The sequence below is a fragment of the Poecilia mexicana genome, unplaced genomic scaffold, assembly GCF_051168715.1.
Source record: "Poecilia mexicana isolate PSO_F unplaced genomic scaffold, ASM5116871v1 scaffold_11, whole genome shotgun sequence".
NCBI classification, from domain to species: domain Eukaryota; kingdom Metazoa; phylum Chordata; class Actinopteri; order Cyprinodontiformes; family Poeciliidae; genus Poecilia; species Poecilia mexicana.
Genome location: NW_028263380.1, coordinates 4,792,102 through 4,804,435, shown reverse-complemented (window position 1 = coordinate 4,804,435; position 12,334 = coordinate 4,792,102). Strand labels below are relative to the sequence as shown.

The following is a 12,334-nucleotide window of genomic DNA, read 5'->3' as shown; positions in this document are numbered from 1 at the left end:
TCACAGGAGAGAAGCTTGACGCTGCTTGACCTTTCTCGAGCAGTTCTCTGGAGTAAACGGAGACGGAAGTAGGCAGGCGAACTTCATCTTGGACTCACGCAGAGGCTACTCTTTGAGTGACCAGTATGCTAGTAGCCAAATGAGGTGCTGTGGCTGGCTGGAGGGCAAACCTGTGGCTGCTTACTCGTCTATGCTGTAATCACTGTGGAGAACCATGACAGGGGAAACATCGCGAGTGGTAAATAAAGCATATTTTTAGTACATTCGTACAGTCCGATAGGGTTATTTCTTAAGATCAGCTAGTTGATTAATAGCTAATCGTTACTCACTGTCATGTTTTTCTCTTATGACAGCTTTTTCATTCAAATCACTGGAGAATATTAATACGGCAAAGCTTTTCATATGCAAAAATTCGAGTGTTTTTCTAGTTTTCCCGTCAGTTTGGCAGATGGCTGAAGCAGCAGAAGGGTTTAATAGTTAACTCCTTGACTTGTCCTCCTCGTGTTTGTCGCGATCCTCCTCCAGAATCTCTCTCCTTGCTGTCTAAAGTTGGAGAAGGAATCCTATTGCATTAATGTCCGTGCTCAGGTCATTGACATCCCCGTTATCTGGGTATCAATTTGTCAGCGGTAGAGACATTTTGTCCCTCACATTGCAGACAGCGAACAAAAACAACAGTTCTGGCCTTGGTAGGAGTCTCCCCCCTTGCATCCATGCAAACACACACGGCCGGTGTAGGAGGCTGGGTCTGCTCAGATAGATCCTTCGCAGGGTCCACAGTTCACTTTCAGTTGCCAGCCAACAATCACACACACACGGTTAATAACCAGATAATATGCACGTTATACAGACCTTTTTTTCTTTTAATAGGTAGGGTAGGTAATATGACTTAAAAATAAAATCTCCGACAGATCCATCCGACATCCATTTTTTTTCCTCTTTTCTAAAAAAAAAGAAAAAAAAAGAAAAAAGAAATTACAAATTACAGCAATTTTTTTTTCTGAAAGTGCCTTTTATTTCAGTCATCTCTTCTGTGAGTTGTACAACAGACAGGGTAGAGAGTATTCTTTAATTCCGAGAACGTGGCTATAATATTAGCAGAATAAAGACCAGATGCGTCCAAATGTGTGTGGTGGGGGGGGGGGAATCCACATTTTAATTTAATATTCAAAACCAAAAATGCAATCAATTGATAATGACGATTTATCAACCCTAGTTGAAAATTCTTTGTTTTTACTGTAGCTTAGATTATGCAATCATCATCTGGCTCTCTTGCAAAGACATCCACATAATGCCCGAACAACCAGATCCCTCAGCGTTGTCAGGTATTGCTTCAAGTTCTACTTATGCAATCTGGACGGCCGTCCATGATGGATGTCCTTCTCCTTGATGAAGTATGTTCTGTTTCCAGGCCGGGGAAGCGAAGGGGGCTGTTTTGGAAGACCCTTCTCGGTCTCTCTGTGGGGTTTCCACTGGCAGTAGGCGTGAAGTACGCCACTGCAGAACCGAGGCAGAGGAGGAGGATGAGGATTGTGGTCGAGGGATTTGGTCGTTTCTGCAGGTTTGTTGCGTACTTGCATGCATGCAGGGTTCCTACTCAGTCTTAAAAAGTATGAAATACGCTTTGTTATTTTCCAGGTCTGAATCTGTACAGAAAAATCTCCACCTTTCTGAACTTTAGTTTAATTGTGTATCATGTTTCAGCAACAAGGCAGTTCAAAGAGCTTTACACCACAAAAACATAATTATGAAACAAGCAATAAACATTACATTTTGTAAAATGGCATAATCAAAGTCATCAAGTAAATATGCATTGATTATGATAATCTATTAATAAAAGGCCACTCTAACCAGGTGGATTTTAGCTTTGATTTAAAGGAAAAAAGCATCTTTGACTAGATCATATTCTTCTGCTTAACATAATATTCAAACAGGTATTAGAACCAGCAGCAGAATTAGAGTGTGATAGTAGATTTTTAGGAAAATAAAATTATATTTGTGACACAGTAAGTCAATCCAGAAGGGGTTATCTATCTCTTTTTTGTTTTGTTTTGTTTTAATATTTCCACGTCCAAATTACAAGCAACATCTGATGTGTGTGCCTCCAGGTCTCTCTCTGTAGGGATCTTCATCTCTATGGATTACTGGTGGACCACCAATGTGGCTCTGCGAGGGATGGATGAGGTAAGATCCATGTGGAGACTATTGCTATTCAAATCTTTGGACTGTGGGATCTTGAGATCCTCCTTCGAAATCATGCAATATAATAACTGATGATAGTAAAGCCTATATTTATTTTATCAAGCCCATAGAACCCTTAAGAGATTCTCACTACATTCAGTCATTCACCAATTCATGCATGCAAACTTCTACAACCAACACCATCATCCCTGCAAATTATGCTACAAGCGTTTGAAAACTAAAAAAAATAAATAAATACAATCTCTTTTCAGATATACTGTATCAGCTATTGATGTTATTTTTACTATCAGTATAACAGTTTAATTGAAACGGCAGCATTAGCAACAGTTAGTAACTTGAGGCTTTCACACCGTTACTTTGTGGTAGTGATGGCCAGATAAGGCTTTTCAAACGTGCTCAAGTGTTTGTATTTGGTGACATCTAGTGGCCAAAAATGTGAAGGCAGGCAGGTTCAGCTTCGGCTTCACTACCATGTGATAGTTCTGTCTGATATCTACGGAAGCGTATTGCTGGAGGGAAATACATTTTCAAGCCCTATCACATTGTAACGTGATAATTATATTGAATATATATAGATAGTTAGCATCTTAGATATATTGTGTAATTAAGTATTTTATAGATTTTTTTCCTATCATTTTAGAAGGATAGAAAAATAAGGTATAAGACATTAGGGGAATACCTTAAACAAGGTTCCTCTCCGCAAGTCTAACCAGTGATTCACTTCTACATAAGCCATTGAATCAGGTACTGAACTATTGAAATATAACAAAGCTGCCTGTTTGACAGAGGTTTCATTGTATCAAACCTTGACAGCAATCCTGCTCCTGAACAGCACTAATTTCAGTTATGTATACTCCAGTGCTAGCTAGCTTGGCCATAGCTTTCCTATGCAATTCCATTCGATTCTCTTCCCTCTCGAACTCAGTCTGGGCTTTCTCCCTTTGAGGGAGATTTCTCCAGTAGAATTCCAACCGGGCCAATCAGCAAATGGCAGGAGAAGTTGTGAACTATGCCATTTATTTTCTGCATTGTTTTAGAGTTATAATCTGCCTGTAGTTTTAGCAATGGCAGCGGAGGAAGTGAACGAAGCCGTTCAGTCCGTGTTGGCAACTCTTCCAAGTACTGTATTAATATTAGTCATCTTGTTCGGCTCGACACTTCTCTCTTCGCATTGGAGGATGGTTGTTTACAGGAAATGTCCAGTAAACTTCATAGCGTCAAACTGGTGGATTGCATAAGTCACAGACAAATGTTAGCTATTGAGTAAAGTTTAAAACTTCAACAGAGTCCATACCTCCAGCAAGCAGTCTGTTCCCAATGGCCAAGGGTCCAGACCCTCTGTACGAAGGTAAAACAAGGGGCTGGTTTTTATCAGGCTTCGTGCTACCATGTATTTAGCTCCATCAATTTCACATAAAGTTTGATAGAAAGGGCCGTACCCACAGCACGATCCACCACCGCCATGTTTCACCATCAGGATGATGTGTTAGTTAGTTTTCCATCAACACAGGAGAACTCTTATTTTCTCACTGACTCCTAAAGACAACTGGTTGTATTTAATTTAATTTTTTATTTTATTGTGGATGTTGATGGCAATGATGTGGGGTGGAAGCAATGAATCTGAAGAGGTCTCAGTTTAACATCTTGGCAGCAGAGACAATATTCCACAGTCACATGTATAGGTTGACATCATTGGCAAGTAGGGCTAATTCATCTCATTTACTTCTGCCACCGATCTCTCTGTCCATATTGTTAGAAAGCCAGGCTGAGAAACGTTGGAGTTGGTTTGGTGTGTCGCAGATCCTAAAGATCCTTGCGTTGTGATATGATAATGTGAAAAGGTTCAAGACGCACAAACAATCATGTACAACTTCCGTCCTGCCCCCCTGCCAGAGCAGCCCATCCTACTTGTCTGAGATGTCAGCCTGCCACCAGAGGGCAGCAGACTACATGGTGGAAGGAGCCGTAAGGAACGGAGGGCTATACATCAAGCTGGGGCAAGGACTTTGTGCCTTCAACCACCTGCTGCCCCCCGAATACATCCGCACACTGCAGGTCTTGGAGGACCAAGCCTTAAACCGGAGGTACAAGGAGGTGAGTTCTGGAGCACAAACAGAACACCCAGTTCTGCAAGAGAGGGGTTTAATATGCGTCTGGAACAGGTGGACGCTCTCTTCCTGGAGGACTTCAACAAAACCCCCAAGCAACTTTTCAAGACCTTTGACTATGAGCCCATCGCAGCGGCCAGCTTGGCTCAGGTTCACAAGGCGGAGCTCTACGACGGGACTTCTGTGGCAGTGAAGGTGAGCTGCACAAAAACTTTGGGTCATCTGTCCGTAAGCTTTCTGACCTGACATCTTGCACCCCACATTACCTTCCTGTAGGTGCAGTACATTGACCTCAGGGACAGGTTCGACGGGGATATCAGAACTTTGGAGATCCTGCTGGATATAATCAAATTCATGCACCCAAGCTTTGGATTCCGATGGGTCCTTAAGGTGTGGAGATGGTTGAATTTTTCTGAGATCTGCTGCTTCTGTCTGCTGACCAGCTGTCACTTTGGTTTCTGCAGGACTTGAAGGCAACTCTGGCTCAGGAGCTGGACTTTGAGAACGAAGCTAGAAACTCAGAGAGGTGCGCCGAGGAGCTGAAGCATTTTCACTTTGTAGTTGTTCCCAAAGTCTTCTGGGAGCAAACCAGTAAAGTAAGCTTTTTAATTTAACACAAAGAAAATAAAATCCACCTTCATCATCGGTTTCATTTAATAAATTTTTTTTTCTGGAATAGAGAGTGTTGACGGCTGAGTTCTGCAGCGGATGCAAAATCAACAATGTGAAAGAAATCAAGCAGCAAGGCATAAGTCTGAAAGATGTGAGCTGATCTCTCGATACTGATTGTTGGAGTTTTTGATGTCAATTGTAAGTGAGACATTGATGTGTTTGTGTTCCAGACTGCCGACAAACTGATCCGAATATTTGCAGAGCAGATATTCTACACCGGCTTTATCCACGCCGACCCTCATCCTGGAAATGGTTGGTACATCCCGATTGTTGCTGATTGAACCGTTCATCACTTCTGACATAATGAAACCCACAACTGGGATTGTGGTACAGACAACACGTGTCTAGACATAAATATCCAGAACAAACCCCTTCTTGGAATGATTTAATTTCAGATATGTTTTGGAAAAATGTTTCCAGCAGACTGGAAAGGTTTGGATTGGAGTTATGTAGGTAGAAACCCTGGAACAAGTTGTGTCATCATTACTCTTAGAGTCAGCTTGTTTGGGTATTTTACAGGCTCAAATTCACAAAACTTTGAAAAAAAAAATTTTTTTATTTGATGTCAAAAAAAAAAAAAAGCTAACTGAGGTAGCTGTTTGAGCGTTTGTTTTCTCTCTGGCAGTTCTGGTGAGGCAAGGTCCAGATAAGAAGGCCGAGCTGGTGCTGTTGGACCATGGCTTGTACGAGTTCCTCAGCGAAACGTAAGGCCTGAATACTTCTGTTTCACTGATGCTTTTGATAAAGCACATGTGGCTCTAACTGTGACCTCTGACCTCAGAGACAGAGAGGCTCTGTGTAAACTGTGGCGGGCTATTGTCCTGAGAGACGAGGAGGGGATGAAGATGTACTCTGATGCTCTGGGGGTCAAAGGTAACTAAAGATAAGGTTTTCAGTTCTTATGGTGCTTAAACCGAAGCTAGAGAATAACTTGAGAGTGTTTGCAGAGTACTTCCTGTTCTGCGAGATGCTGCTGCAGCGCCCCATCAACATGCGGACGCTGGCCCTATCCAACATCCTGAGCCGGGAGGAGACGGCCTACATGCGACAAATGGCCGTCAACCGCTTTGAGAGCATCATGCAGGTGCTGAAGTCCATGCCCCGGCCCATGTTGCTGGTGTTTCGGAACATCAACACGGTCCGGAGCATCAACATCACTCTGGGGGCCCCGGTGGACCGCTACTTTGTCATGGCCAAAAGGTAAGAGTTAGGGGGTTGTACAAGTTCTTCTTCTTGGGATGACACATTAGCTAAAAACACATGGCTTCATTTTAAGCTGACCTTTCAAAGATTCCCTTTGGGACTTTTTTTCTTCACTTCCAAGCGCGGTGCGAGGCTGGGGGAAGATTCAGGCGGAGAAGACAGGAATCCTGCCCAGGTTACGGATCATCAGCTGGTTCAGGACAACATGGGAGAGCCTCAAGTTTCAAGTGGCTTTAAGGTGAGCATCTTTTTATTCTCATCAAGAAAAAGACTTGGGTGACTCATCCTTTAAAATCACTTGTTGGGTGAACCCAAAATGAATAAAAATAATTTTAAAACCAATGAATAACAACAGTCTGTCTATGTTCCAATCCTCACCTGTGGTTGTGAGGCATTTCTAAGAAAACAAATAGAAAGCAAGCCTGGTAATTAAAACTGTTTGTGTTGTTCCCAACATTTACAGTGGGGACACCTCTGGTTTAGATCATAGCATTCAGAATTGCCTAGTCAAAGTCCAGACCTAAATTCATCTAAGCATGGTGAATCTTCAGCAACAGTTGAAAGTTGCTGTTCACATGTGCACTCCATCCAACAGTGTGTCTGCACATCCTTATAAAGTCTTAAGTAGTGATCCCTCGTTTTTCGCGGGGTTTCGTTCCGAAAATAACCCGCGATAAGTGAAATCCGCGAAGTACTTACCTTTAGGTTTTACCATTATTGTACAGCATAATTAAATGGGTGATTCTCACGAACCCAGTCATTTGAATGTCTAAGAAGATTTTAAAGTCATACTCATGAAAATTAAAAATAATTCACTTTTATTTGAACAATCATCATTTCTAATATTTGGCACAGTTAATTGTTAGTTACCAAAATATTTTTTAAAATGTTTTTTAACTAATTTTAGAGTCAGAAATTCATTACCGTAATGCGTCCACAGTAAAAAAAAAAGCTTTCACCTCAATTTATCATTGTAATTATTCGAGCTGGTTTATAAAAAAATACTACCAACTTGTGTAAAATAATGTAAACTAGCTCAATATTGTAATATCTAATGATTTCCTATTAAATAATAAAATATATTTTAATAAAAGTGAGTGTCCAGAGGTGCAAAACTCATTACCGTAGCACCTTGTTCGAAGTCCTGTTAAATTTATAGAATTTTTTAAAATTGAGTTATTTTGACCCATAATGTACCACAAAGAAGAGAAGACAAAATATGGCTAAAAAATAAGATTGTTTGACATATTTTGATTATGATAATTATGTTTCTCCTTGCATACGCCTATTCGCACACCACAGCCGATCATTACCGTAATGTGCATTACCTCATGTGCTTAAAAAGTAAATGATTAGATATTTTTCTGTAGAGAAGATATCAGGGAATTTGTATTGTAGGTGAAAAAATTTTAGCTGACTCACCATGGCATGCTACCATTTTAAGCTATCTCATGCGATTGTCACTCATTACCGTAATGCACAACTTTCATTACCGCGTAATTTTAGACCTGTTGCGGTAATGAAAAACAAGATTACGGTGATGAACAGTGTCTTTTTTAAATGAAAAAATAGATAAATACATAGTGCATTTAAACTTTAATGCTCCTTCTTATTGTTTTTTTTTACACAATTACAGCAGTTTTTTATTTACTTCCTACTTATGAAAAATGGTTATACTATTTTATGGCAACAAATATTAATTACCTAATGTGAAGGGCAAAACGAAGTAGTGCTGGATATCAATTAAAATTTCCAAAAATGCTTAGATTCAGAGGGACCCATTTCAGCTCATGATCCAATTTGATGGTTTTTCGATTCAGTTAAGGATATTCCACTATCAAAATTTTACTTGGAAGGTGAATGAGTGAAAGAAGATGTATACTGGGGGCAGTTCTCCTGGACTGGCAGCCCAGGGGGGTGGTCCACCTACAGAGTATGCTCCAACTACAGAGGGTTCTTAGGCCTCCCTGGTAATGTCTATTCTGTGGTTCTGGATTATCTGGATTAGTCGAATCTAAGCTTCAGGAAGAGCAGTGTGGGTTTTGTCTTGGTGGTGAAACACTAGACCAGCTCTACACCCTCAGCAGGTCCTGGAGGGTCCGTGGAAGTTCGCCCAATCAATCTACATGCGTATTGTGAACTTGGAAAAGGTGTTCGACCGTGTCCTTCAGGGAGCCCTGTAGGGGCTGACAGTAAGTCGGGCTGGTTTCCGGTGAGAGTTGGACTCCGCCAAGGCTGCCCTTTGTCATCGATTCTGTTCATTACTTTCATGGACAGAATTTCTAAACGCAGCCAAGATGTGGACAGGGTCCGTTTTGGTGGCCTTCGCATCTCTGCTTTTTGCAGATGATGTGGTCCTGTTGGCTTCATCAGGTCATGATCTACAGGTTTAGTTCCCAGTATATCTGTAGTCATGGATGGGAAAATGGAGTGAGAAATTGACAGGTGGATTGGTGCAGCGTCCACAGTGAAGCATATACTGCTTTTCATTGTAAGCAGTAATGGCTTTCCATTATGGTTCAGCAATATGCAACATTTTCTCAGTTGCACTGGTCTGCCCTGGTGAAGAGAGAGCTGAGTCAAAAGACAAAGCTCTCAATTTACTGGCCAATCTACAACCCTTCCCTCATTTATGGGCATGAGATTTGGGTCATCACCAAAAGAACAAGATCACAGCTACAAGAGGCTAAAATGTTTTTTCTCTGAGCTCTCCTGTAGAGACAAGGTGAGGAGCTTGGTCATCTGGGAGGGACTCAGAGTAGAGCCACTGCTCCTCCACATTGAGAGGAGCCAGTTGAGGTGGCTTGGGCATCTGGTGAGGATGCCCGAGCCACCTCAATAAATAAATCACCCTTACATAAAAATAAATGAATAAAAATTAAAAAAACACCCAGTGAAGGACATAGCCTATTATCCAGGTCTGTGTAATAATATCGATTTTTGCGATATATATCAATATTTTCTTTCCTAGAAAAAATCGATATAGTAATGCAAGTATTGTAACATCCAACTGTCATCTTGTTCACTCATTGCTTGCTTTGCCAGGAGAGTGATTAGGTCATCAGGCTTAGAGTGATTCCTTCAGATGTTAAGTGTCAAGGTTAAAAAGGTATCAAACTATTCAGAGCAGGTACTTGGTGCACTTTATTTACTTCACAAATGCATGTAAGCTACAGTTTGTACTGTTTCAATTAAAAGAAACATGTCTTCTCACCACTTCTTTGATTCATTTTGTCCAGCTGTTGACTTTAAGTCTGTGTCCATGTCCAACTAGAGCCAGGTATTGTGTAGTTGGTGCTTTTAATCAGTTTTCAGTTAAATTAATTCAATCCAACTCTAAGTCACAAAATGTCACCAAAATCACTCTGTCCCTCTAAAATCTTTCAGAAAATTGCAAAAGTGTATTGAATTGTATTGTTTGCTGAATATCGCAATATATATGGTATCGTGAGCAGAATATCGTGTATTGTATTGTGTCGTGAGATTATTGAATCACTACAGCCCTACTATTCCTGAGGATTGATGAATTCGTCCAATTGCCCAACCTTACATTAGCAGAGATGAAAAAAAGTCAGTTGTGGGTTTGTTTCCATGGCTCAACGTTGGTAAAATGTTTAATTTGCAGATGTATGTTTTGTTACATGCCATTTTATTATTTATGTGTAGTTAAATGTTAGTGTAATTATAAAGTGTTCATTACCGAAACATTCTTATTCATTACCGCCATACGTTTTTTCATTACCGCTATGCTCATTTTATGATAATTTATTTAGATTAGATAAAAGAATTACATGAACTTTTTAATTCCTCAATGAAATGGTCAGACTCTTTTATATTATGGTTGTGTTGTTTTTTCAATTTAATGATTTAACACAAAATTAGAACAAAAATAGATTTTAAAATTGTATTCATGTTACGGTAATGAAATAATTGTTTACATTAAAATAATAAATTTTGTTATTAATGACTATTCTTTGTTGGTACCTTCTCCTTTGTGGACACTGAAGTCCATGGTGTCCAAAAAAAGTGGAAAAATGTTTTTGTGGTTTCATATTTCTTCATCAAAATTGTGTTACGGTAATGAATTTATTTCTTCAAAGTCAGACTAAAATGTCTAAAAATACCTTTAAAAATATGCATAGAGGTTATAATTTTACATTGAAAGATAAAATTAGATTCTATTTTATAAAGAAGGTGTGTTTTTGTGTGCATACAATGCATTTTTATTTTTGTTGTAAGTTGTACCATGTTCGTGAGAATCACCCAAATACTCTACATTGAAACCAAAGAACAAAACCTGTTTTCAGGTCAGCGGATGTGTGTGTGTGCATCAATCACGGCATTAATGTGATCCAGAGTCATGTCATTAAAGCATCTCCTCCAACTCGCGAGATTCACAGAGTATCTACGGCAGAGCGATGGATCTCGTCAAGCGAGCCTCCGTGGATTTTGCGCTGCCTATGGCCACAGTTTTTTCCAGCAGGCATTCAAAGTTTTCAGCTTTCATCTCCTGAATGTAAATACTGTAACGTTATTGGCACACAGGTAGAGAAGGAGCTCGGAGACTGTTTAGCCAATCAGGACACAGAACACAATGCACTGTGAAAAAACTGCACAAAAAAATCCGCGAAGCAGCGAGACTGCAAAAGGTGAAACGCGTTATAGCGAGGAATCACTGTATATTATTAAGTTTAAGTTGGCCCTTAATATGTTAATCTCACAGGTCTTAGACTTTGTGGCGTTAGGACCATTTAATCTCGCATATCATGTATAAAAAAACTACATATATGGTATGTCTTTTTTTTTTTTTTCCTTTTTTTCTGACAAATGTTTGAGTCGCGCGCAGACATTTTCATCGAGTTCTGACTCCAGACGGTCGATGCCACCGCTAACTAGCTGCCAATACCCTCGCTAGCTAGCTTTTTTGTGACCATCATGGGCAAGGTCAAAATTAATGTCAGTTGTCTGGACGAAGTTCGTTTTCGCCATTGACTCACTTTTGTTGCTAACCCTTACGAGACTACACAGTCCGTGCAAAAAATAAGCTTTTAAGCTTGGCACTTCAGGGGTTAAGACCGTAGAGCTACAAGCAACATGAGGGGGGGAAAGCTGCCGCCAAGAACCGCAAATAGACCCCCGAAATTACAGTTTTTGCTATGCTTAATAATGCCGCAAGGTCAACCAATCATCCCTTACTTTTATAGTTTGTATTTCCCTAAATTTCATTCATGGTGGCATTAAAATGGTCATAAAAACTATTAAATTTTACTCGCCTGTCCATACTTAAACTGTTTGTCTTCTTTCAGGTCTGAGATGGCCATCATGAGACTGACCCGCACCTGCCTGAGGCTGCTGGAGTTCTTGGGTCTCGTTACTCTGGACGCCGAAGTCTACAGTTACCTGACGTAGTTGCTGACATCCAACAGCAGGAGGAGCCATTCCAAATACAAGTGAATACAGCTCACTGGGGGGACCCTCCCTTTCAGGGTCTCCTTAGCAACCAGGACACAAATCACTAATGGAGATGCTGCTGATTTTACTTTTTTTTTTAGCCAAATCACATTCAGTGTGGGGATGGGCGAGAATCTGAAGAAGCTCTGTGTAAAGAAGAGTGAAGCACTGAGCCCAGTTCCAGTACAACTGAATACCACAGCCAATGACAATGATCTCGGTGCATTTAAAGATAATTTTATTTTTTGTCCGTTTGTTTTAAAAGAGCAGTAGCGTGACATTTTATAAAATTTGTAAGTTACTGTCTGAAAAAGTCATTTACTTTTTGGGGTGCACCGTTTCTGGCTGATCTTTAAAATCAGTTGTGATTTTAGCTGATGCCACTTTTCTTTTTTCAGAGAAGTCGCAAAGTTGATCGCAGTTGTGTGAGTATAGTTAATCGCACACGTCCAGACGTGACCTGATTTTTATTTTCGGCCAATCACCGATCTTCCAAAATGAAGGAAATCTGGGCCGACTTACCGGATCACCTCTGGTCATCTAGTCAAACTCATATTCTGTGAGCTGAAGAAGTGTGAAACTACCGATTAGAGAGAGCCAAGAGATCTCTCAATGAAGGTTAAAGGAACAATCCACTAAATAGATGTTTGTTTTTTTTACATGACAATAAAGTGCTCTACCTCTCCCTTGCGTTGTCT

At 40.3% G+C, this 12,334-nt stretch overlaps 1 protein-coding gene across 2 annotated transcripts; it reads left to right on the top strand.

Moving 5' to 3' along the window:
- The first annotated feature begins 26 nt into the window (after positions 1-26).
- On the top strand, positions 27-12,323 carry adck5 (aarF domain containing kinase 5). 2 transcript variants are annotated; one of them, XM_014998535.2, is made up of 15 exons: positions 27-238; positions 1,243-1,325; positions 1,412-1,561; positions 2,109-2,184; positions 4,096-4,296; positions 4,365-4,505; positions 4,587-4,700; positions 4,775-4,906; positions 4,990-5,073; positions 5,153-5,234; positions 5,608-5,686; positions 5,764-5,855; positions 5,930-6,182; positions 6,307-6,423; positions 11,492-12,323. In XM_014998535.2, the coding sequence occupies exons 1-15, from the start codon at positions 215-217 to the stop codon at positions 11,592-11,594; spliced, it is 1,731 nt and encodes a 576-aa protein (XP_014854021.2). In that variant the 5' UTR covers positions 27-214; the 3' UTR covers positions 11,595-12,323. The 2 variants fall into 2 exon arrangements, with proteins under 2 accessions (XP_014854021.2, XP_014854028.2); XM_014998542.2 differs by lacking the exons at positions 27-238; positions 1,243-1,325 and having other exon boundaries at positions 1,426-1,561; positions 4,101-4,296.
- The last annotated feature ends 11 nt before the right edge of the window (positions 12,324-12,334 follow it).

What these genes read in the sequence shown, in the direction of transcription:
- adck5 (XM_014998535.2), top strand. Translation starts at nt 215, where the DNA reads ATGACAGGGGAAACATCGCGAGTG. An exon ending in TACGAGTTCCTCAGCGAAAC is followed by an intron (nt 5,687 to 5,763) that starts GTAAGGCCTGAA and finishes CTCTGACCTCAG; the next exon opens with AGACAGAGAGGCTCTGTGTA. An exon ending in AAGTTTCAAGTGGCTTTAAG is followed by an intron (nt 6,424 to 11,491) that starts GTGAGCATCTTT and finishes GTCTTCTTTCAG; the next exon opens with GTCTGAGATGGCCATCATGA.